This window comes from Leptonychotes weddellii, chromosome 5 (genome assembly GCF_054177405.1).
Source record: "Leptonychotes weddellii isolate Sample4059 chromosome 5, ASM5417740v2, whole genome shotgun sequence".
Lineage (NCBI taxonomy): Eukaryota > Metazoa > Chordata > Mammalia > Carnivora > Phocidae > Leptonychotes > Leptonychotes weddellii.
In genome coordinates, this window is record NC_138373.1 from 125,172,347 (window position 1) to 125,199,414 (window position 27,068).

The following is a 27,068-nucleotide window of genomic DNA, read 5'->3' on the forward strand; positions in this document are numbered from 1 at the left end:
TGTTCTGTGATTCCCATCTAGGTAGTCAGTCCATCACTTCCAGAGAAGAGTATGCTTCCTGCTGGAATAAGAAGTCTTCCTTTTTTGTCTCATTAGGTACCCATCATAGTAGATGGAAAAATGGGGTGTGAAGGGAGGGTCTTCAGGGCTGTGTGAGTTACTTTAATTTCTTTGTAAAGTCAGATATTAGAATATCGTCTTCTTGTGTTATTTTCTACTTGTGTGCCAGAATGTTTAACAGGACGATGTGTGGGCACAGGAATATGTCAATTTAAACTACATTGTAATGGGACTTGAGTTGAAAATATATGCACATAATTTTAGTTTACTTTTAATTTCTAAAGAAAAAGTTACGAGAACACCTAGACGTTCGAAAAATGATTGATAGGATTTTATTTCACCTTTTTTTCAAAGGACAGGTAATTATTTTAAAGTAAAACACAGATAATAGACCAACAATTAGGAATAAAGGTTATCCTCTGAGACATCAGGAGATAACAACAGGCTTTTTGTATTTTTGGTGCTGCTGTCTCTAGAAGTTGTAAAGGGCTAATATAGCCTAAAAAGGTGTGTGATGTGCAGGAGTGGGGTAGGGTGTAACTAATACGGGCTTAGGTAAGCAGCGGCCATGCATCACTAATGAGACACTCAGCCAAAGGCTTGCCAGCAAGCTCGGAAGCTTCAGATGCTGTATGTAGTTAGAAAGACTGGAATTTCTTTTTGAATTACTTTATTACAAAGTTATATTTATAAGAATTTGAGCACTCTACACATACGCATACTTCTAAGATGCCATCATAGTAAAGACCAACAATTTGGTTGCATTTCAGGAGAAAGGCTCCACTGAAATGAACATTGTGAGGAAACTCAATTTAATGATACCTCGGAGTCTATTCTTGCTTCATATACTGTTTTCATTACAAGGTAAGAACTTATATGAAATTTTTACCTTATTTTATTGTGCTTTAGTCTCTCCTGCAACTGATAGGAACAGCACTTTGGAGTCATTTGAATGGATATATACCAAATGACACCCAGACCACCTTTTTGAAAATTCTTAGTAATGTAGATAATTTGGGACTTTGGTTTTAATTTTTTGAGTCTTTTCTTCAAATATTAAAATTAGGCTTTTATCACGATAGGCAACTATACTGGAGGAAATTCTGATTCTAATTTTTTCTTTTCTAAAAGATGATTTAAAATAGTTTTCTGTATAACTTAAACATTTGAATTTTATAATAAATTGAGTACTTAAACTTTCTTCATGTCATCAACCCAAAGAATGGTAAAAAGTTGTTTGTAAGAAGGACTTTATCATTTAGGGCCATGAATTATTTTCAATTATTTTTATGGCAATTCTATTTCTAAGTTAATGTTTATAAAATATTCTCATGAGGAAAGCATTTACTTACATTTACTTGGTAGATTTTAATCCCTGAAAAGAGCTGTATATTTTGGAGCTTGTAGGGGAAGTGGGAGAAATTACTGAAATGTAAGACTAGCAAGGTCATGGACCCTATCTTCCAATCCTTGTAGTGATTGAAATTCCAAGGAGAAAATGCTCTCAATGCTGGAGGGGACTTTCAAGATGCACTTGTCCAATACCATCATTTTTTTTGATGTGTTTGCTAGCTTGCTTAAGCTTGGCATTTACTAAGTGGTAGGACCAAGACTAAAACTTGGATCTCTGACTCTAATCCTTCCACTGTATTATGTCTCTATGAATCTAGGTACGCTGTTCCTTCTATCCAGATTAACAGTCCCACTAATGTCTCACAGGGAATTGGCTGCTCAAAATCCACTAGAAAATGCAAACTAACTCACAGCAAAACTCAGTCTAAGTTTTAGAATTTAGGTTAAAATGATCTGTTTAATAACCAGAACATGGGACCAAGATATTTGGATAATTTTTTTCCCATTCTTATCTGTGTATATTTATCTCTGGCAGGATATATTTGTGCATCATCCATCTTGACGAAAGTATCAAAGTGAGTATTTCTTGTTCTTTCTGTCCTCTAAAACATAAGGTTAATGGGAATGAGCATAGCTCAGCAGATAAATGTATCTGCTTTTGAAAAAAATAAATTAGATATTTTACAAAGTAAGGGCATGAGATGTGTTCTTTAAAAACAGTTCCACAAATTAAAAATTATCAGCCATTCATTTCCCTATTTATGAAGAAAATTCTCTTTTCATTTTAATTATAAGATGAGTTCTTAGAGGTGTCCAATGACTATAGCTACTAAGGAAATATTACTTTCACTTCAGTGATTTATAAAGAGGTTATGTTGGGTAATTTCCCCTTTTATGCTGTTATTATTAACATACATTGTTGATTTTAAATGTGCTATATCTTAACATAGAATAAAGCAATATTTAATGATAAAAACAATAAAATTGTTCTAGCACTAATTAATGAAAATCATTTTCGGACTAAACCGATCTGCTTAATGAAAAGCAGAATTCTATTCATCATTTGATTTTGATAGGTCACAATTTGATGTGCTTATTCACATTAACATTAATCTGTGCTTTATGACATGGAAAGGGAGAGAAGTATTATGTTTGGAAAAAGTGAATGTGCTCTTGGCGAATACTTACCTCACCAGTTTTATGAAGTCATGTGGAGAAAATATTGTGTGTGTCGCTGCCACAAAATATTACATGATTTTGTTTATTTCTCGATCTTGCAATTCCTTCCTAAAATTCAGTTCACATCAGAGATTGGAGAGATCCGGGGACACTCTTGAGTTTTGTAAAATGAGACAGCACCACCACCCAAATCTAACCCCTCCAAGAGGGGAGGGGGACCTTTTAAATGTTAAACCAAGAAAGACCTCTTTGATAAAGGGATGGAAATCAGGAGGAAAACATCAGCTCTCTCCTGGGAAAGGCTTGCTCACGTTGCCTAGGGGCCTTTGACTATACAAGTTCTTTTTGTTTTCTTCCAGAAACGGGTTTAATGAAAATCGACAGAAAAGAGCTCTTTTAGCAGCACAGGTAGGTTATGCATCCGATGGAGAGAGACAGAGAAATAATCCACTCTGCTTTGGGACTCTGCTGTCACTTCAACAATGAGACCTTTGTGAAGGGGAATAAAATGCTAAAAACAAGACAGGACAGAGAAGAGGCAGAGTAACTTCTCTACTGCTTTTCTGCAACCCTCAAATTCATGCTTAGTTCACATTGACCTGTTCGCTCAAGTGTTTTTTTGCTGTTCACCTCAGTTACCTACCGATAGGCTCACAGCATGTGTGGGAGATATAATCTCATCTACTTGCCAGAAATTTTTAATTGGTTTAAAAATGAAGCGTGTGATCAGAGCAATGACAGTCGAACAAACACAAGTAAGCAGGGGCAGAGAAAGGTATACATGTTGCAAAAGGGCATCAGAGGTGACCTGGTGTCCTGACAGACAGCTTCATAGTGTCTGACAAATCGCAATGACAGACACTTCTGGAGAGGTAACCTTTATTTTTGGAGAGACGTGTAGCACTGAATCTGAGAAGGCCCTTTTGCCCAGGTCCCCTTTATATAAGGGATGTTGGATAACATAATTGCAATATTTTTTAAACTCTGATTGGAATGTCCAAAGAGGTGGGTTAAAAAAATATTTCTCTGTAAAAGATAGTTGGGAAAATAGAGCATCCTAACTTAAAGGGATGGATGGGAAAGTAATGTGATTTGGGTATTTATATAGCAAACGGCTTATGTATTCAAGGAGGCCTTTGTCAAATCCTGAATTGCAATCAATTCTGCTAGTATTTTCTGGTAAATGCCTGAATTTTTATATTTTTTTGGTGTTAAAGAGAACTGAAGATGGATTTGACAATTTAGAGGACAGAACTAATTTATTCATATTCAAAATAGAAAACTTTTTTTTTTGGTACTTAAACGGACAAAAGATTGGAATGGAAACACTTTTTTTTTTTCCTTAAAAAGAGTGTTTTGTGTACTTAAGTACTTATGTATCATGTGAAGTGGTTAAAATGGCTTTTCTCTGAGAAATTTAACTACGTTTGTCAGTTGACCATGTTAACCACAAAAAGACATCAGCATGATTCATTAAAAAATCCAATTTTGAAAAAACTGCATTTTGATGAACCCACCAGTGTCAAAAATCTGTGAAATACACCCCAAAGTTGTCACATAAAGTGACCTCTGGATGGGGTTATACTGTTGTCCATTTAGATATTTCTAGAGTGTGTCTAATTTACCCCAAAGGAGTTACCTTTGGTTAGTAAGTGAGGAACACACTTACCTTGTCCTGACTTCGCTTTTAGAGAGAATGAAGAGCAGCCATCTATACCTACTCTTCTGTGTCCTGCAGCGAGAGAACATGCATCAACATTATGTAACATCTGAACAGGTGTTAAAAGAAGAAACGCTGAGGGCGCCTGGGTGGCTCAGTTGGTTAAGCGACTGCCTTCGGCTCAGGTCATGATCCTGGAGTCCCGGGATCGAGTCCCGCATTGGGCTCCCTGCTCAGCGGGGACTCTGCTTCTCCCTCTGACTCTCCCGCCTCTCATGCTGTTTCTCTATCATTATCTCTCTCAATAAATAAATAAAAATCTTAAAAAAAAAAAAGAAGTAACCCATTAAAAAAAAAGAAGTAGAAACGCTGAAAAAGAAGGACAGTGAGGTCATAATCACGCGTTGCACTGTTTAGGATTGAAATTTCATCTGTCGTAAGGCATTTCTTGTCCACTAACTCACAACTGATGCTCTAGGAATATGGAGCATTGATGGGTAGATTATCTATGCAAGTAAGGATTCAGAAATATGTTGGCAATGAGATGAACAATGAGCCAGGAGGGGGGGAGACACGGACTCCTGTCAGTGGTGTATTTGTGTGCCACAGTGATTTCTCATCTAAAGACGGTTTCTCTGTGCTTCTCACCATCCTGTGGAGATGTTATCAGCAAGGAGGAAGAATTGGCTGTCATCTTTTATTGGTTATGTGAATGTATGCACCCGCTGCCTGGAATTCTTTTGCATTTGCGTTACATTTCAAAATTTGTCTCCTGAAAGCAGGTGCTGAGACAGACTTAGGTGCAGCCAATTTATTTGGGGGAAGTGCACAAGGGGGGAAGAGAGAAAAGTGAGATCAGGAGGGGAGTGAATCTTATAGAGTATGTTAAGGAAGGGCTTCTGGGGCTCAGGCTTGGTGGGGGCCCCCTGAGGAGTCATGTAGAATGAGTTGTAGAACTGTTTCTCCAAGGGATGGGGGGAAGTTGGGGTACTTATCTACGGATTCCTGTCTCTCATTGGTTGAGGGTCACCTCTGGGGGGCCTTCTAGCCCCACGAAGTCATTTTCTGTGGTTTCTCCTGCTTGGATTCTGCACTGAGGCAGAGACAGAAAAAAGCCAGTACGTGAAGTTGAAGGGTCTTGATGTGCACAGAAACCCAGATGCAGGTGGGCTGAGAGGATGTAGAGGGAGATTCAACAGAATCTTTTATAGTCATGGTTCTAAACAGGCTTGGCAGGCAGATCATTCCTATTTGAATAATGCCTAAATTCAGTTCAGTTGGTATTTGTTGGTGACATTCAAGAGACCATGCTAGAGACGTAAAATGAATAGTGGTGCTTATTGTCTAGATACTTAATGCCTCATGAAGGTAGGCAGGTAAAGAAGTCATTTCTGTGTAACTTGTTCATTGAATCTAAGACGCCATCAATTATTTGCCATTATTTATAGGACTCAAGAATAAAAGTGCTCCCAATTATAAATGTAAGATGCCGTTCTGAGTTCAGGTTGGTTAAAAAAGTAAAAGCTATGTATGGGCCTTGTCTTAGCATTGGTGAAATGTGGAATGATGCATGGAACATGTGGTCATTAGGATGCTGAGGTAACTAGGATGCTTCTGTGGCCAGAAGGCTGGTGTGTTGAGCACTTGTCATTTCCGTGGAGGTGTAGCCTGAGTTGAGTGAGAGGATATGGAGCTAAAAAATTTATATATTCTAGCCTTGGTCTATTCTTGTCTGATGTATTCAGTTTTTGCCCAATAATAAAAATAGGTAACATATTTACAACCCTTGTGCCTGGCTCTACTCTTGGGGCTTTACTTACCCCATTTCACTGAATACAATTCTACTTTTATTCCATTTTATAGACTGGGAAACTGAGGTTATGCAGGTTAAATAATTTGTTCAAGGTTATAAGCCTGTATGAAGCAGAGTTGAAGCCTCTATACAATTTTAATGAGCATCACAGATAATTCGCTGGAGCTGAAGTCAGATTTTGGTGCCCAGGAATATTGGTGGCTGTGCTAGAGGTAGGCAGTTGGAAATAAGATGGCTACAGACAGGATAAGATTTGCTGTTTTGGGGGAATCAAAGTCAGAGGCTGTTGTGTGTTTAACTTACTTTGAAGACAGAGGCGGAGGCAGAAAGGGGAGATCGAGCAGTGAGGATGAAACCTGGGAGGAATGAGAACAGGAAACAGTGAACCTGGAGGCATAGTGTTGAGCAAGGAGTGTTGAAGTTGAGAGAGAGTGTGGGAGTCCTCTTCTGTGACATGGGGCAGCTTTGGCTATTAAAAGAAAAAGTACTTCACTGGAAAATGCCAAAATAAAACTCTGTGTGTGGGAAGGAGACCAGGATCCATTGAGGTAGGACTTTGTACCTGAAGTCACATTCCCTATCACCCCTTTCTTCTTGTCCTTCACCCTTTCCAGTTTTTCTAACACCTGGTACTCAATTTGCAATTATGTGGCAGATTTTGGGAGTGTGTGTTCTTCTGACAAACATAGAAATGCTATTTGAAAGGACATTGCTTCAGACCATACCCTAAATAGTCACTGAGTTTGAATCAAAATCCTTAATTGATTAGGTTTAGTAATCCACAATTATTTGCTACTAAGCTATATTGACCTCCAGAAATCTTAAGGTTTATCAGGGTTGCTTAGATTAATATAAATCTCTTTATTGCTAATTCTTATGTGTGAGGCACTATGCTGGAATTTTTACATACATCATTTTAATTTATTTTCATAACTGCACGATTAAGTAGATACCATCATTCCCATTTTACAGACAAGAGAAAGAAGGCACTAAGGTTAGGAAATTTTGTTGTTATTGTTTAAGAGGTTAGGAAACAAAAAAAAAAAAAAAAGAGAGGTTAGGAAACTTGCCTAAGAGTATGGACTGGAAGAATCAGGACTCTCATCCAGGTCTGTCCGATTCCATAATTCATACTCTTAACCATTACCCTAAAGATGTGGGGAGTCTATAAAAAGATATATTTGAATGTTCTATGAACTTCAAAGTGGTCAGTTCTTTGGAGGCTGAAGGGGACACACTCACACTGCGGCAGCAGAAGCTTCCGTGGATGATATCCTCACAGATGCCTCCACAGGCAACGTGGACGTCCCTGTCTGTTGGTCCATCAGCCCCATGCATTTTCTCTGAAATGCATGGAAATAGAGTAGAGCTTCTTCTGTAGGCAAAGTAGTCAGTTAATGCAAAGATTAGACCCCACCCGATTAACATAAGAATAAAAAAAAAAGAACAATATGAAAAAAAAAAGATTAGACCCCACCCACGTTCTTTTTCAAGGAGGACAGAAAGGCAGGAGGAGAATGAGCTCAGAGAGGATAAAGACTCATCAAAGTCAGGTAAGAGGCAAAACCAAACCTTGAGGTCAAGTCCTCTAACCACAAAGGGCTCCTCTGGGAGCCACATTGAGATTGCCTCCAGAAGCCAATGAATTAGAGTCAGCACTTTATAATTTCTGTATCTGTAACAATTTCCCAGACTTCCTGATTTGCATGTGGGGCTTGAATTAAATAATTTAACTGTCTTGAATTCTTATTTCTGTCTTTCAAAGTTGGAAGCAACATCTCCAAGATATTTCTTCCATGAAGCTATTAACTGGGGTGAGAGCAAAATAAAAGGTCAGTGTCACACCTTCGTTTTTGTATTGGCTTTCTTAAAAGTCCCCTTTGAGGGATATATTGAATTAACTATTGCCATTTAATGCAAGGAGGAAACTGAGCCAGGGTGGTAATAATAGTAATAGTTAAGTTCACTTCTTGTATGGGGCGCCTGGGTGGCTCAGTTGGTTAAGCAACTGCCTTCGGCTCAGGTCATGATCCTGGAGTCCAGGGATCAAGTCCCACATCGGGCTCCCTGCTCAGCGGGGGGTCTGCTTCTCCCTCTGACCCGCTTCCCTCTCGTGCTCTCTGTTTCTCATTCTCTCTCTCAAATAAATAAATAAAATATTAAAAAAAAGTTCACTTCATGTAGAAATTTGAATTACATTTGGAAATAAGCAGCGTTGAACAATTAGATTAGGCTGATAACTACGTGATCAGGAAGAACTATCACTGGGTATCAGACAAGTTTTTTCTGAGTCATTAACTGGCTCCTTGATTCCTCAGCATCCTTATTTTTGCTTACCCATTTCCCATTTTCATTAAGCAGAATGCTGATGAGAGATTAAACTTTAATTCAAATTTTTCTTTTTACTTAAAATAACAGCAATTCTTGGCTAGTTTTGGCTTGATACTTGTTTTCAGGAGAATGAACAGAGCTATAAATAAATTTTTGAAGGAGATACATGTGTTTGTCTAGGTGTTTAGATATTTATTTATTTATTAGATATTTATTTATTATAAAAATGTAAGATTGTGATCTAAGATAAGATTTAAAGGGGAAAAAAACTGCATTTAAATTTGTGAAAAATGTAAGTTTTTACCTGTATTGATAATCAAAATTGAAACAGCTCATTTTTCCTCAGTTAAGATGTACTTAGAGAGCTGTAGGTCTTTAAATGTAGAGAGGTATTTTAGCTCAAAGGATCTTAAAGGACAATAGGGTTTTCTAATTCTCAACTTGGGCAGAATTGTGGTTAAATCATCGCAGTTAGTTAACTACCTCCCAGGACTTTAACATATTCCAGAGAGGTACTACTTTATGGTGACTCAGAGATGTGTTCTTATTCTCTTGATGTGTTACTTAAATTCTTCCTGCTTGAAATTTGCCAAGTGCTCCTTGTCCTCTCTCCTTATTAGAGGAAAAATTTTCACTGGGATTCATTTGCATTTTCAAAACTCACTCAGGAGCTCATAGTTTCTTGCTTCCTCTTTTCATTTTTTTTAAAAGATTTTATTTATTTATTTGAGACAGAGAGAATGAGAGACAGAGAGCATGAGAGGGAGGAGGGTCAGAGGGAGAAGCAGACTCCCTGCCAAGCAGGGAGCCCGATGCGGGACTCGATCCCGGGACTCCAGGATCATGACCTGAGCCGAAGGCAGTCGCTTAACCAACTGAGCCACCCAGGCGCCCCTTCCTCTTTTCAACAGAATCTTTTGGGACAATGTTTCTTTCCACAAAAAAGAATATTTTTGGTGATGACCAGCCATGACTTTGGTTTAGACCCCATTAAAATTAAGTATGGGTCAGAAAGAATGTATTATTTGTAACTGAGCCTGAAGATTAATTAATACACATAGTTCGAATGAAATGTTTAATTCTTCTCTTCAAAAATGAGAGTTTCCTTTTGGGTTTTTGTATACTTTGGCTGATTCCTCGAGCTAATGATGGACACTATTCTTTAATACAACACTCATTCCTGGAGTTGGAACCCTCTGGACGTGCAGCTGGGGCCAAACTCCATCAATGGAATCTTCTGCAGCTTGTGCATTTCTGGTTCTCATCATCTGGGACAGGGATTCCTTACATGGGAACTTGACCTTTCAATTGCTTGAAGGAAGCTAACCTTTGCTCTCAGGGTAGTTTGAGATGTGAAAGCCTGTCTTTCTTGTTTCACAGCACACATAATGAAATAAACTAGATAGAGACTTGACAGGCTTAATTCTTTAGCTCATCAAGGCAAGAAGCCCAGGGTTCTATTTGAATTAATAATGGTTACAGTTAGTCCAAGCTAAATCTTGACATATTATGTTTATAAGAACTGATGCATGCCAGAAGATAACTTATCTTTTTTGTCCTTCAGGTTCTTGTCCTCATGAATGCCTTAACGGAGCTTTCTGTTCTAAGACCGGTACATGTGACTGTCAAATATTTCAGGCACTTGGGACACGGTGCCAGATTGGTAAGTTTCAGGGATACTTGAGAGAAATTATAAGTCAAGGAGAACTTTAAGGTGTAATTGGCTATATCAGTGTTCATGCACTGGGAGTTGGGGCAATCATATTGTGTATTAACTCGAGTGTCCGTAATTCATTCCTACAATTTAGAAACAATGTAAAAGAAAATGTAAATGTCCACTTTCCCTTCTCACTGATCTCACTGAACCTTGCCAGAAACAGGGCATAATTTCTTTGATTCTACTAAATCTTATCCTATTTCTTTTCAGTGCCAAACATGGGCCATGGCAGAGATGGGATTTGCAAAACATGGGGACAGTACCACTTTGAAACTTTTGATGGCATTTACTATTATTTCCCAGGAAACTGTTCTTACATTTTTGCAAAGGACTGTGGTAATTTGGAGCCTCGGTACACTGTATGGGTAGGTGATCCTAGGGCATAATTAACGTAAAGATTTTTTTTTCTCCTGGCAAAGTCTGTATTTTTAAAGGACTGGATAAATGATGGAAAATATATAATAATCATAGCACGAATACTTGGGGCTCTGACTAGGGAAGAAGGATTGGTTCTTAATGGGATGGACCCAGTTTGTAGCTAAATTGAGTCTATTCTATTGAGATGGAGCTTTGGACTGGGAGAAGAAGGATTTGGATCCATGTGGGAGAGAGTTACAGACAATGCAGAATGTCTGTATCACAGATGTCATAATATCAACTCCAGTTGATATCCCCATTCTTCAGATTTTATTTGAATATTTTGAAGAGGGAGCGGGTTTGGGTGCTAACCAAATTGCACATACACATTTCCTTCCTGACACTACCGTTGTGATGTACCCCCAGATTAATTTTTTTTGAAGGCACCCCTTAGTGTGAATCAGAGGCTGGCATTCAGGAAATGGATCACAGAAGCAAGGCCTGAGGACGTAGAGACAGGCAGCTACTTACTAGGTCGGTTCATACTATATAATTGAGCTCAGACAGTTAGTGTTTAACTGAATTCTTGATTTGGAAGAATTCCTAAGAGACAGCTCAGAATGCAAGCTGCAGAGTGGCTCTACTTGAAATAAAAAAAGTCAGGGACCTCTTTCCCTGCCTCACTCTCTTCCCCTGACTTTCTAGCTATCTCCAAGCAGAGTCAGGAAACGGCTGTGCTATCCTGTTCAAAAACTAGAACTCTCCATAGGCATCATTTCTTTGAACCTCTGTTTTCTTTTCCCCTTCTAACTTAAATTGGAGTTGCCTAAATTCTCCTCTCCTAGGTGGTGCAAATCTTAAAAAGTAGGCCTTGAAGCTTTTTAAGGGCATCAAAAGTCTTGTGACCCAGAAAGGAAATGAGGTCTATTGAAAGTTAACTTGTGGAGCATAAGAATAAAAAATCCTCTGTCTCTTTAAATAGGGAAGTTAGTGGCATGCATCTTCAGTATTTACAGGGCTCCTGTTTTCAGTGCCTTATTGTCTGTTATTCCTCTACTCTCTCACTGGGTTTATCACTCAAACACCTTCTGACTCCCTCATTGAAATGTTCTTGTCCAGGGTCTCACCCTTCTGAAGAATAAAGTGTCAACTAGATAATCTATCCTTTGATAATAGCACACAATGCTGAACTGTGCTCCCGGAGCTAATTTTGTTTCTCCTTGGCTCTGTTTTGGCTGGTGGAATTTTCTTTCTAGGCAACAAATCCATTTGCTTTAAATGTCATCTTGCCCCTGATTATAGAAGTAGTTCACTTTTCTTGTAGAAAATTTGAAAATTTCGGAGAAGTCTATAAAAATAGTGTTAGAACTAATGTGATACTGACTGCAGTCGATGGACCTTTGGGCTCTCTCCATCCTTTGGCTATTGTTGATAATGCTGCTGTAAACATCAGGGGGCATGTGTCCCTTCAAATCTGTATGTTTGTATCCTTTGGGTAAATACCTAGTAGTGCAATTGCTGGGTCATAGGGTAGCTCTATTTTTAACTTTTTGAGGACCTTCCATACTGTTTTCCAGAATATTACTCAGTCATCAAAAAGAATGAAATCTTGCCATTTGCAATGACATGGGTAGAGCTAGAGAGTATAATGCTAAGCAAAGTAAGTCAGTCAAAGACAAATACCACATGATTTCACTCATATGTGGAATTTGAGAAACAAACAGATGAACATATGGGAAGGTGAATAAAGAGAAAGGGAAGCAAACCATAATAGACTCTTAAGGTTAGAGAACAAACTGAGGGTTGATGGAGGGTGGTGGGGGATGGGCTAGATGGGTGATGGCTATGAAGGTGGGCACTTGTCATGATGAGCACTGGGTGTGGTGTGAAAGTGATGAATCACTAAATTCTACTCCTGAAACCAATATTACCATATATGTTAACTAACTAGAATTTAAATAAAAATTTAAAAAAAAGAGTTACCACTGCTAATGGCTTCACATATTTTCCTTCTACTCTTTTTTTTCCTCTGAATTTTAAACACATTTATAATTTTGAAATCATACTGTGTATAATTTTCTATCTTAGATTTTCATTTGGTAATTATGTCAAGAACTATCTTCCATGACAAATATTCTTGAAAAACCGAAATTTTGTTAGCTGTATCTGTTCCAGTTTATGGGATATTCAAATTATTTACTTATGCCCTGTTTTAGAAATTTAGATTTTAAAAAATATTTTCAGTTTTTTAATAGACACGTTGATCAACGTCTTTATGCATATATCCTTTTTATATGCCTGATCATTTTCTTTTTCTTTTTAAATTTAATTTTACTTTTATAAAAATAATACATGTACATAGTTTAAAAACTTCATCTAAGGCATCTGAAGCAAAAATGTAGCCCCTGCTTGCCTTCACTCCCCAGCCTAGCTACAATCTGGCTCCCCAAAAGTAATTACTTCAGCTCTTTAAGCTGTTTCTTCTGGCTTTTATATTACATGCCAAAATATGCTATTATTTCTTTATCTTTCAAAGTTAAGCCTTAATCATTTCCTGCTATGGAAGATGGAATCATCTTTGTTATATCACTTTTCCTGCCCCTAACACACACACACACACACACACACACACAAACACACACACTTTCCTTCCCTCCTCTTTACAGGGTTGTATCACCATCTTAGGTTAAATTATATGTGGTTTATTATTGTCATTTACATATTATATATATATATGAATTCATATAAATATTATTAAGAGCTGAGCCCAATAGTTTATTATGATTTTATTTCTCTTCTTTGTGCATTTGTATAGAGTTAACAATTATCCCATTTTTTGTTTATGACATTTTCTATACTCCAATCACTGATTGATTTTTTTTTCTTCAAACTCTCTAGCTCCATAAATTTCTTCTCAATATGGTCAGATATTTATACTTTCTTTACTTTTTAAATCTTTGAAATTAATTTTGGAATAAAGTAAGAGAATCTAACATTCTTCTCCTTCCTTCTCTTCTTGTTTTCTTTATTCTCTCTTTCTTTCTTTCTCTTTTTCTTTCTTTCTTCCTTTCTTTCCTTCCTTCCTTTCTTTCTTTCCTTCCCTCCTTCCTTTCTTTCTTTCCTTCCCTCCTTTCTTTCTTTCTTTTTCTTTCTTTCTTTCCTTCCTTCCTTCCTTCCTTTCTTTCCAGTAAACTAATTCTCCCATCAAGTTTTGAGAAGTAATCTTTGTCTTCCCTAAAATATTATTTTATTTTCAGAGCAATTTTATTTTTAGAGAGGGTATTAGTCCCTTTTGCAAACTTTAAGTATTGCATTGTGTAGAGCTCCATTTCATGAGTCTTTAACATGACATGGACATGAAAACTACAAATGTGTTTCTTTGTGGTGCTCTACTGTCTTCCTGTCAGAACTGATTTTTTTCCAGTACATACCATGTATCTTTAGAATAAGTCAGTCAGAGAAAGACAAATGATTTCACTCATATGTGGAATTTAAGAGACAAAACAGATGAACATATGGGAAGGGAAAGAAAAATAAGATAAAGACAGAGAGGGAGGCAAACCATAAGAGACTCTTAACCATAGGGAACAAACAGGGTTACTGGAAGGGACGTAGGTGGAGGGATGGAGTAATTGGGTGATGGGCATTAAGGAGGGCACTTGAAGTCATGAACACTGGGTGTTGTATGCAACTGATGAATCACTAAATTCCACCCCTGAAACGAATAATACACTATATGTGAACTAACTTGAATTTAAATAAAATCTTGAAAGAAAAAAAAAAAAAGAATGTTGACACTCAACATGTAAAGATTCAGCTCATTTAAAAAATATGCTGAATTAATTTATACTTTATAAAGTTAATTTTGTTGTCCAATTTCTCTGTTAAATCTTTTTTTTTTTTCTCTTGAAAATCCTAAATGTAGTTGCTATTTTGTAAAGTGTCATAGGTCTAACAGTGCTGTAGAACTGTAGATGGGCATTGTGACTTTGGTAAATCAAATGAAGGCCTACATATCTGTTGTTGGTTCCTACACTTTCTTTTTTTTTCCCCCCTTCAAGGTTCATAATAGCCCTAAGTGCCGTGGTTCAGTGTATTCCTGTTACCGATCAATCAGCTTGTTCTTTTCAGACCAGGAGGAAATTCGAATTTATGGGCATGAAATAAAAAAGGATGGAATCAGGTAAGATATGATCAATGATATAATGAAAATAACACCATGGATTGATAGAATTTCCAAACATCTCATGCTTGGAATTGAATTATGGGGAATAGGAAGAAAGGATTTCTTTCAAACAAGAACCTTAAAGTTATATCATACAGACATTAAAACTTCAGCAAGCTCTGAGGCCAGTCAGGTGACCAGAATCTAACCAGTTTAACCTCCCTAATGTTTATGCGGGATACACTTAGGTTTGCACAGGTACAGATGAGATTATCATGTTTTCTCTAACAGAGATTCAGGAGAAATTTTCATAGTTCAATTCTTCAATTATACTTGCCCTCTTTCTTAAATCTTTTCTCCTTCCTTCCTCCCTTCCTTCCTTCTTTTCTTCCTTCCTTCCTTCCTTCCTTCCTCTTTCTCCCTCCCTCCCTTTCTCCCTCCCTCCCTTTCTCCCTCCCTCCCTTCCTTCCTCTCTCTCTCTTCCTCCCTCCCTGTTCCCTCCCTCCCTCTCTTTCTCCCTCCCTCCTTTCCTTCCTTCCTTCCTTCCTTCCTTCCTTCCTTCCTTCACAGTAACTTAAAATAAAACTAAACCTTTGGAAGTCTTTTCAAATGTGTATGGATGAGGTTTAAGTGTCACTTGAGACTTTCCGTTAGTGTTCTGACAAAGACTCAGAGCCAATAAATAACTGGACTTCTTGAATAGATCAGAGAGAGGCCCAGCTTTGCCTTCCTAGCTACCAAGAATAAGACCTGAGAGTTTTGGGGAAGGGGATGTTTATTAGTTTGAAGAAGGGTTTTATATATGTAAAGCAGGAATACTGTGGAATAATCCAGCTTCTAATCTAAATAATTATAGAATTACTCAATTTTAAATATTTCTTGGCTGAATTATGCCAGAAAAAGTAAAATGTGGGATGGAAAAATTCTATCATTTAGAATTCATTTAAACCCTGGGGATTCTTTCCAGCAGAATGGCCTTACCAACCTCTGTACTTTTTTCTCAGTTTAGATTCCTCAAGGGGCAGAAGGCAATAGCATAAAGGGTTTGGGATGAAGCACCAGGGAGCCAGGCACTGACGTAGGCTTTGTCACAGTCAGGGGACCGCAAGCAATCCCTCACCTCTCTTAGCCTTATTTTCTTGATCATTTGGGTTCTGTACTTCTCATTTTCTTAGAAAAGAAAGCTGAGCCTTTTGAATGGGAAGATAATACAATTGCATATGTATTTCTTGGAGCTGAATTTAAATAGTAATTTAGAATACCTTATATGGGTTTTGGGGTAACATAATGGGCTCCTTAAAAAATTATTATGTTTTATAAAACAAAAATGCCATTCAAGTAGATTCTTAGGAATGCTAATTCTTTGTTCAATCTCAGAGAAAATATTTCTTTGAGGATTTCCATTTGTATGATAGATTCCATTTAGGTATGATTTGTATGATGGAAAGAGGATGGTTTTCTTATTATTCCGCTAGTTTGTTTATAATAATGCTGCACCCGGCCCAGGGCCTAACTCAAAGCAGGTGTTAGAGAAGTATTTACCAAAATCAAATCAAATCAAATGTGCAAGGCTCTGCAAATTTCACCTTACCTCTCTGGACTTTGGTTCTTTCACCTGTGAAATGAAGGGTTTTGGTACATATGAACCCATGAATAATTTTCAGCATTAATTTGTACATTCATTTTAGTTTGCATTGTGAATGTTTCCTGACTAGGTTGTGTGGAGTTTTTCTTAAATTTATGGGAGACAATCTAATGTTTACTATTATCCCCCATCTCTACTAGCATCTTTTTATGTTATACACAGCTGGATAATCACAGTTAGGCATCTTTTATTTTCAAAAATTATATGTTTCATCAAATTTGCGTGAAAGAATCAAATGACAAATGACCAAACCAAAAAATATCCACAGCAGAACAACTGTATCTCCATACACTTAACATCCTGTAGCTAAGAAATATCTTTATAAAACATGATTTACTTTTTTTCAAGTATAGCTTTTATAAACTTGCAAATTTAAACAATATTACTCATATTGACTTTTACTGTGAATGTAATAGGGAATTTCTTATGCTTATAATTTTTAATAAGAATAGATTATGGTAGTAGTTAACTAGAGTCATATTTATCCTCTAGTGTAAAGTTTAGTTATTTTCCTATTCTTTTAACTAATTCTCCATAAAAATGATCTGCAACCAGCTCTGTACAAGTGGTTGCAGATATTTTGAATTATTTCTTTGGGGACTATCACTTTGTTAATGAGTATGTTTGATTTTATAGTTTTTGTTCCTTGGAGCATGCTCTTTCTGGAAAGGAACTCACTAATTTGAAGTTTCTGAGAGAAATGTATGAATATACCAACTAACCTCCCTCCTCACTTATAGTTTATAAGTTTCATTTAGCATGGCTATTTTAGTAAAAATGATTTTTTCCTTCTGTCTTCTTAATTATTAGCACCTGGTCTTTTCTGTAATTTTCGTGGATGAAAGGACACCAGTGATTTTTCAAAAGACATTGGGTCAGGAGTTTAAATATTCAGTGTGACTCTTATTTAAATAGGCTTAATTTTATCCAATTTAAAACGTATGAATATAACCCCTATGTAATACTGTAAGACAAAGTATTTAATATTCCTAATAATGTACTTTGCAGCATTAAAAATGTAAATTCTAATTAATCATGCCCAGACATTTTTCTTTTGGAAAACAATGACTTCTACTAAGGTGACATTTTGGGGATAGGAGCTCCTATTTCCTTACAGCCAAGTTTAAAACAAAATTAAACAAAATCAGAACTCAGTGTGTTTACATATTTTCACCATTGTTTCTCCTTACTTCAAAATTGTTGACCAGCATTTTTAGATTATCTTGTATTCTCTAGATAAAAATAAATACATTTAAGCTCTCATTGTTCTAAATAGACAAGGTTATTTTCCAGATTTATAAAATCACTGATATTTAGCAGAAATGTATTTTTTGTTGGTTGAGAGAAGCATCCAGTTATATGTAGAAAATCTTTACCAGTGGGGGAAACAGGTACCATTTTTGCTTGTCTTTTTATTTCAATATTAAATTTTTCCAAAATGTTGAGGTTTCCTCTAAGATGGTTGCTTGGGAAATCTAGCTGCATAGTTTATTCAATAATTTTGAATAATAATGATCTTTTATTTAATTCTCAGTCACCAAGAAAGAAATTGATCATCTGTAATGAATTCTTCATCATAATTCTTAAATTGCCTTTGTTTTATTTTTCAAGTTTAACATTGCCTCAGACTATTGGGCAGGTTTTCATCGAGAAACTAGCTGACTATATTTTGGTGAAAACAACCTTTGGCTTTTCATTGGCTTGGGATGGAGTATCTGGAATTTACCTCAAACTGTCTCAAGAGCATAAAGGGAAATCGTGTGGTTTATGTGGAAACTACAATGGCATTCAATCTGATGATTTCATTATTCAGCAAGGTGAGTGTAGTGGAAGAAACGTGTGGTACTTCTGAGGTCTTCTTCCTTCACTGATCAGGCTATTTGTATCCAGAAGGGTATAACTTCCTCTAGGTTGGGGAAAATTGGTGCTATCACTTGCCTGCTATAGTGATTTTAAGTGAAGATTGAATAGAAGCAGGTTTGTGTCATTCGGAAAAGCCATAAGCTAGTTTACATTTACTAAATTAAGATACAAGTCTTACTCATGTAACAAATATTAAATGAGCATTGACTTTATGTTAGACCCAGTTGTAGGAGCTTGGGATACATCAGTGAACAAAACAAAGACTCCTCCCTTGTCTGGGCTTATATTTTAGTGATTCAAACCCATTTGAGACAAATTTATATACTTTTAGACAAAAGATATTTTGCATCCAGTCTTTATAGGGATGGATTTATTGACTACCAAATAATGGTTTTGTAAAGATAATAATGTGAACAGAACTTATAAAAGTTAAATAAGAACTTGGAAAGGTTTTTTTTTTATCATGTATAATGATGTACATATCATCATTTATCTACTTATACTAAGTCATGAAACTAATCTCAGTGAGCCGTTAAAAATGGGTTCTGTTTCAGTTGAGATACTAGTGTGCAGTGGAAACAGAATAAGACAATCTTAGGACACAGTTATGATTTAGGTCCACACTTAAAGGTGCAATAAAGAAGAATACTGTTCTTAATACCAGCACACTAGACTGTGAATCTTGCTCCAACGCTTACATGTTGTATAACTTAAGGCAACTCATTGAATCTCTCTGATGCTCAGTTATTTTCAGCTGTAAAATAGAGATATAATCTGAGTTCAGTGTTGTCAGTAATAATAATAATATACCTCGATACTATTTATAATAACAGTTAATATGGGCATGTAGCTATATTATTCCCAACCCTGACACCATCCTGTAAGGTGGCTGGCATTTTCTTAATTGTACAATGAGGACACAAGGGGATGTGCCCAATGCAACACAGCTTGTAAATGGTATTGTCAGGGTCGGGTTATAAATCTGACTGACTTCCAATCCCATGCTTCGATAAATGTGTGAGAAACTGACTTTTAATCTGGAAACTGACTTTTAAACTGTAAAAGTGCTATGTCATACTTTTGTTTTATAGTATAAAATTCAGAGAGAAGTGTCACCCCTTTGTTGTGTTTTAAGAGACAGTGAAAGTCCTACTTAGAGTCTAGGTTTTGGAGTCAGATTGTGGGGTTCAAATTCTGCTTTGCCCCATATTAAACTTCCTAAATTTAATGACATAATAATAGCATGGAGTTGCAAGGATTAAATGAGATAATCCATGTAAATATTTAATCCAGTGCCTGGTACATAGCTAATACTGAATATGTTTTAGCTAATTTATAATCATCTCCAAGTGTTCTCAATAAGCCTAGAACGGAGCTAATAAGAAAACATTTGATTAAAGACATTCCTTTAAAAGGCCCTTGTTAAAATGCAAACATTTTACCCAAGATGGATAATGCATCGTCAGAATTAGTTTACTAGCACTGAGAGTAAAGAACAGGGTTCCAAGCAGTCAGTTTTCCTCCTATGTACAAAAGAAGATAATAGTAATGACCCTGAGAGCTTCCTAGCCTTTGAGGATCAAATGAGAAAATGTAAGTGAAAGTGTTCAAAAAGTCTGTGAGCACCACACAGTTGTATAGTGTTGAGATCATAATGAACTAGTGTTTTCAGTTGGATATTTAGAATAAGAGGATTCACAAACTTGGAATCTTGAGACTGTTAGGAAGTAGGGTTTTAGACTCAGGCGGACCAATCAGATGGTCATTATTGATTTCTTTTTCTTGAGTATCAAAGCTTCATGAAGAAAATAATACTCAATTCAGTTCTCCGTGTTAGAGTTAGGAAAGACAACTGTGGGCAACTTCCCCTGGGGCATCTGGGGAACATGGTACAGAGGTGAGGATAGAACATAGCATCTGCTCTTGCTAGAGGCAGAGGGACTGAACTAAGGATTTGAGTTAAGGATCAGACAAACTTTAATAACCTGGAACATAAAATGGTGAGATAATTGGGCAGCATGCAGAAGAGTGTTAGCAGATTCTAGGTGGTAGAAGACCGGCAGGAGGCAAGGGGTCTGAATTATGGCTGAATTGGCAGAAGGCAAGAAGGACCCTGCGAAGTAGGTAGGAAGAACCTAAAGAGAAATTTCAGCTTTTTCATAGTTTTATTTGGTGCACAGTGTAAAGCAGAGTAATAATAATAATAATGAAAAAACAAACACAATAACTTAAAAGGATGTGACAAGAACCTGCCCTCTGATTTTCTCCCATTCTGTAATAATGCAAGAAAATGTCTACAGATGAGCTGTATTACCTTAGCTTTAACATGCCTAGTATTTTTTTGAAACTCAGCCTGTCCTTTGCTGATTAGATAAAACTTTAGAGGCACTGAGGTAGTTTGATTGAAAGCCATTGAATGCACAGTTTCTTAACAGTGATTAAAATTGTATTTCTTCCTGCATTTCTACTATTCTTCAAGGATGACTTCACAAAGAAATGAGGCTTTTCAGAATTTCTGTGGATATAGAAATATTTTAATTGATTGTCTCATTGAGATTCTGGTTCCATAATTCATGTTTACAGCTAGCTACACATCAAAATAGAAGCCCTGGTTTACTCTTGTTTTTCCCAACATAGTAATTAATAATGCCTTATTTTCACTCTTAGAAAGTGTTCCAATATGTATAAGAAATTACTTTACTTGTAGTGTATATTATATGAAACATTTTAAATTTAATTTCGCAGGCTTCCAGACAACTAATTGATAATGGATTTAAAGTCTCATATATAACCAACTTTTGTGACTCTTTTATTAATGTGATGTCATAAAAATAGCTAAGGATGTGGTTATAAGCTGGAATTAAAGTGAGCTCTAAGGGACTGTCCAGGTTGTTTAGTTACATTAAAATTTGTGTATAGATACTGAAATCAATGGGCCTTTGGATAATATTTTTAGTCCTACAGACTTTTCAAAAATGATGATGTTTTGAAATGAAATGTGACTATAAATTTACTTAAAAGTAACACTGGGGGCACCTGGGTGGCTCAGTCGGTTGAGCATTGGACTATTGGTTTCAGCTCAGGTCATGATCTCAGGGATCTAGTACAGCCTGGGGCCCTGTACTAAGTGGGGAGTCAGGTGGAGATTCTCTCTCCCTCTCCCTCTGCCCCTCCCCCCACTCATGCTCGTTCTCTTTCTCTCTCTCTTAAATAAATAAATAAATAAATAAATAAATAAATCAATAAATCTCTTTTTAAAAAAAGTATATTAGGCCAGGCCGATGCTTGGTTCATTGTGAACATTTCCAACAATATCAGAGATAATGAGGTGAGCCAGACAAACTTGAAAGCTTTAGGACTCTAATAATCTATTTAAATTTTGAAACCTCCCCTTTTATTCATTCATTTATTTAGCAAATGTATTTTGAGCACCTACTACATGCCAGATACTAAACTAGGAATAAGCAATAGGAGCAGCTTTGACAAACTGTTGCCCTGTATGTAGAAGACAAAAGAAATAGAAACAAACTAAAATATAATTTTTGTGATCAATAAGGCTATGAAAAAAATAATTTGGGAAAGATTAAGAGCAATAGAAGAGTATGTGTTTGGTCATATTCCAGATCATGTGACAAAGAAGACATGTCTGAGGAAGTCATATTAAACAGACACCTAGATGAAGTAAGGGAGAAAGCAGAGGGAAGATTGGAGGGAATTTTGAAGCACGGGGAGCAAGAGCAAGAGCAAGGTGGGGATGAGCTTGAGGGGAGAACAGTATAAGGCCACTGTGACTGGAGTAGACTGAGCAGGGATAAGAGTAGAAGGGGTGTCTGGGGGTGGTGCGTGAAGGAGGTGGGGAGTCAGGGGAGTGCAGGAGCCAGATTAAAAAGTCTTCCAGGCCACAGTAAAGTTTGGGATTGTACACTAAGAGAGTGAAGCATTCTTGGAGATGAACTCCCACAATCTCCCCAACAACTGGTATTAACGAGTAGGCATGTTCCTATCTTGAAGATGCTGAGAGAGAGTGGTCAAACATTTGGCTTGAGATTTCTTATTCTAATGGTGCAGAAGCTTGTCATCAGTGGTAGACTGCATAAATCTAAGTGGTGAGAAACCTAAAGCTCACATCTGACAGTTGTCTTAGATGAAACTTCAAGATGTTGCCTTGTTGGTTCTGCTATGTCTTTGAGATTTTAGATTCAAACTTTGTCTGAATGTCGGGCAGGATTAATTTTCATATGAGGCCCTGAACCTGTTTTTGGCCCAGGTGCCAAAATGATTTAAACTTGATCTGAAGCAGAGAACCCAGAATGCTCACCACCAACCACCTGTCTGCCGCTGCCTGCATATTAGCTCCTGAATCTTGCCTCTGCATAATGCTGGGATAGACTCACGATTCTTTAACAACCGTCTTGAGCATGTTTAGAAACACTGTTGATCATATTCAGATGAAATAGATTCACTTCTTGGTCTTCTCTGGGTGTCTTTTCCAGTCTTTCATTGTTTGTGTGGCTGTTTTCTGAAATCTCCACAAAAGATGTTTTTTTATTGTTGTGTACCTCAAAAATGGAACCATGGTTTTAGCAAGGTTCTGACTAACGTCAAATATAATGAGAGGGCTGTCAGAAAAATTTCATACCAAACTTTTACTTATGTTTCTTGGTTTTAGGTGTATTTTCTCCTCTCTACAACACACTTAGGCTAATGAGTGCTTTACGGCGTATACGTTGTACCATTCACTTTCAATCCTTCCTCAGGTTGCTTCAATGATGTTTGCTTTTTCCCTTCAATGATTGGAACTTTTATTTGGTACTTACACTTTGTTCAATGTATTGTTTTTATGCTAACGTAATGTTATATTCTAATATCACTGGCAATCGTTGGAATTATTAATGAACTATATTTATGTAAAGTGATGCTAATACACATATTTGTGTGTGTGTGTGTGTGTGTGAAATAGAGGACTATACAGAAGACATTGCCATGTTTGCAAATAGTTGGTCGGTGCAAATTCCAGATGACAGCAAATGTGTACCCACACTCTCAGATTTTCCAAATCCGTGCTCCAGTGGAATGCCAGCATTTGAGGTAAATTTGATGTGAAAAGTTTGGGCATGTTGGATATAATATACATATATTGTATTTGCATATTGAATATTAAGCACTTTTAGTGCAAACAGGACGTAATTAAACCCTGTAAAATTCAGGGAATGTAACTGCAACAAGAATAACTCAAAGATATTTCAGAAATTGTGAATGTAATGAGTTTCATGAGAGCAGTATTCATTGTGTAAATAGGTAGTTAGAAAAATGGTGGTTAAAACCTATAAGCATAAATTACCTTCCCTCTCCTGGTAAGAACGGAGGGTCCTGCCAATAGATCAGTAGAAAAAATGAGAGTACGCGTGTGTCATTAAATATGTTCTGCTGACTGCCATCCTCTTCCACACAGGCCATCTTCTTCAAGTGTCAGATTTTGTTGCAGTTCCCTTTTCTGAGCTGCCATGAGTATATTGATCCGTACTTGTATATTGCCAGCTGTGTTAATGATCTTTGCAAGTAAGTGAAATAATTAGTACTCGTAATTGAATTTTCTTTATCCAAAAAGAAGAGCAAACACCACTTCTGTAATGTAGCCCTCTCAGCAGTTCACAAAGTATAATGGAAGCGGAGAACATAAACCGTATTAACAGCTATTTAAAAGCTTGCTGGATAATATGTACGGACTAAATGCTTTATGCAAGAGCATGAAGAGAACACAGCAATTCCTAAGTATGGTTTGTACCACTGATCCCTTTTGGGAATTTAGAGATGTCAACAGATCCTTTCAAAACAATGTTTTGAAATGCACAAAATCAAACACACAAAGTTACAAAAGAAACGATTATTGAAATAGAGTTATCAAAATAGTAAAAGAAATGGATTTATGATATATGTGTTTTTTAATATGCCTTTCAAGTCGAACTATAACTACTATTGTTTGACACAATGATGAGTGTAAACAATATTTGGGATATTTGCAACAATTGTAATAAGAAATGAAAACATTAAAAATGAGGTATGAGATATCTTGTTGACAAGGTCATGGATATTGCTAAGAATATTGTGATGTGTTTTCTATATGAGTAATTTAAGAAAATGCTAAATGTCAGTTGGGGATTAGTGAAAATAAACATGTAATTTTCATCCCATCCAAGGTCACCCAACCCTTACATTTTCTCCCAGGTTAGGAACACCTAGACTAGATGGTTGTCTAGGGAACAAATTTAGTGAGACCATCGTATATGTTCATCAATGTGGAACTTACTATAGATTACCTATTATTGGAGTCTTTTCTACTATTTTTTTCAAAAATTTACCAAGAGTATTTGATTAACCGCCTTGAATGTTCAAGAATATCTCAAGAAATTTTAATAAATCTGCATATCTTAAAGCGACTTAAGAAGTGTAAATGATACATGGGAACTTTGTTGTAAAAGATTAGACTAATTTTTGAGTGAAACCACTTACATATGATCTTATAGCTTGTAGCTTGTTAAGAGGTTTAAGTTTATCAAAGGTAATAACAAAGAGAGAAAGTTGAGATAATATGAAATTATCTTCTTTATAACTATCCTACCTTAATTATTGGAGATTATTATAAAAATAGTGAATATAATGATATTTTTCAGATGTTAAAATAAACTTATTTGGGATTCTTGTTAATTTTGAGTAGAGTACAGTTATATATTTATATGTATAGTCTCTAAATGTTAAGGTTTTATGAACTAATGCAGGAGTGTTGAAAGAGCTCCCCATCTGCCTAAAATATTGGGGACTGACCTAACTTAATATTTTACAATATTCTGTTCCCTATTTGCTTTTATTTTTTACTTAAGCACTCTATTGTTACATCTCTGCCCTTTTACTCAGTCTCTTTTTTAAGGATCCCCATAGGTGGTCCATGGTTTTTAATTTAGCTATGTATATGGAATTAGAAATTGTTCTTATTCCATCACAACTCATTCTTTGGCCATTCTCCACTAGTCTTTTCACTTACCTTTGGCATATTATCATCTTTAGCGCCCACTTCTCAGGTCGACTGGATGAAATATTATTTGGCAGATCCGGGAAAGTCGTTTTCCATTTATTAGTTAGGATATTGTTTGGCTGCTACAGTTGCCAAAGTATCAGTGGCTTAAATTAAATTGAAGCTTTTATTTCTCGCATATAAAGTCCAAGCTTGTAAGTGGTCCTGGGATCATAACATGTGTCCGCTCCGTGAGCTTTCCAATGACACAGCGGTGCTATTGCTATGTCATCACCAACCCCCACCCCGCAGCCACACCTTGATGCAAGAACAGATGGGAAATATTGTCTTTGGCTGGGCAGCCCTAAGCTCAGCAAGGTCTTGGGAGTTCTAATACTGATGAGAAGCAGGCTCTGGAGACAAGAGAGAGCCTCTGTTATACTCACTTCATCTGAAATTTCATCGTTGAGGAATTAACATTTTTGTCTTCCGAAATTATGATATTTGTAGGCTTTAGATTTTGCAATACAGTTGCTTTCTCCAAGGCAAATAAAAATAGCAGGATAGAGAAACACATTTTACTGGTTGAAATCAATCGGTATCTTAAGTGATATGTTTGAGGTGAAGAGGCCGGGTTTGGGGGCAGAGCAGGCATGCAATACCAAAAGAAGGGTGTTATAAATCAAGTGAGTGGGCCTTGATTAAATGGAAGTGAGAGGCTACCTTAGCCTCTTACTTGTCCAATATTTCAGCTAGGACTAGGCTTACTTACATCCCTTTTCCCCTCAAGGAGATTCTCTTCATTTCTTATATTATGGGATGGCACCACTAAGATCCTCTATCAGGAGAATAGAATTGTGAATCTGCTGAACACAAATTAATTTCCTGCTTGCATTATGCTAGTATTTTGAATTCGATTCAACACACATTTGCTTAGCAGCTATTCTGAGCTGAGCATTGTGCCACATCTTGGAGAAACAGAAACAGTTTAGACATGGACCCTGTCCTAGGAACGCACATTCTAATGGGGCAGAAACAGGTCTCCAGCAATGACACATGCTCTAAATGTGAGGTGCTGTGGCTGTGGAAGAGAGGATTGTTGGCTTTATCAGGGAATGCCCACCACAGCTCCACAAAGGAGATGACATTGGAGTTGGAATTGAAAGGATGATATAATACCAATCTTTGAATTTATGCCCTCCTGTTTCTGCTTTTATGAATGATAAACCTACCCTTAGTTTGTTCTCTATACTTAATAGTCTCTTATGGTTTGCCTCCATTTCTTTTTTTTTTTTTTCCTTCCTTCTGGAAGGGAGATGGGTAGGGAATGAGCTAAATGCGTGATGGGCATTAAGAAGGGCACTTGTTGGGATGAGCACTGAGTGTTATATGTAAGTGATGATATCCCAATTCCACTCCTGAAAACAATATTACACCATATCTTAACTAACTAGAATTTAAATAAAAATTTGAAACAAAAAATGATAAACCTAGCAGCAAGGAAATGCTTTTAACTTGCCATTCCAAAGTCAATTGATTTAAAAATAATTATTATTTAATGCTCATTTTCATTATTAAAGTTAATATCCAAAATGGAGCAAATAAGTTCATTTTCCCCTCAGTATATTGGAATAATAATTTATTTCTTGCCAAATTGTTGTGAATTTTCCTGTGATGCTGTATGTCAAGGGCCTGGCATGGAACCTAGAGTTAACATAGGTACTTAAGAATCAGGAAACAACAGATGTTGGCGAGGATGTGGAGAAAGGGGAACCCTCCTACACTGTTGGTGGGAATGAAGGCTGGTGCGGCCACTCTGGAAAACAGTATGGAGGTTCCTCAAAAAGTTGAAAATAGAGCTACCCTACGACCCAGCAATTGCACTACTGGGTATTTACCCCAAAGATACAAATGTA

The 27,068-nt window shown here is 36.7% G+C and overlaps 1 protein-coding gene across 1 annotated transcript in view; it reads left to right on the top strand.

Annotated features, from left to right (window-relative positions):
- The first annotated feature begins 848 nt into the window (after positions 1-848).
- OTOGL (otogelin like) overlaps positions 849-27,068 on the top strand; it is a 128,949-nt gene continuing 102,729 nt past the window's right edge. Inside the window, 10 exon segments of the mRNA XM_081818977.1 lie at positions 849-924; positions 1,949-1,988; positions 2,952-3,000; positions 7,831-7,897; positions 9,961-10,059; positions 10,324-10,478; positions 14,532-14,653; positions 17,892-18,097; positions 23,104-23,231; positions 23,596-23,702. Of these exon segments, the coding sequence (XP_081675103.1) occupies positions 849-924; positions 1,949-1,988; positions 2,952-3,000; positions 7,831-7,897; positions 9,961-10,059; positions 10,324-10,478; positions 14,532-14,653; positions 17,892-18,097; positions 23,104-23,231; positions 23,596-23,702 (1,049 nt within the window).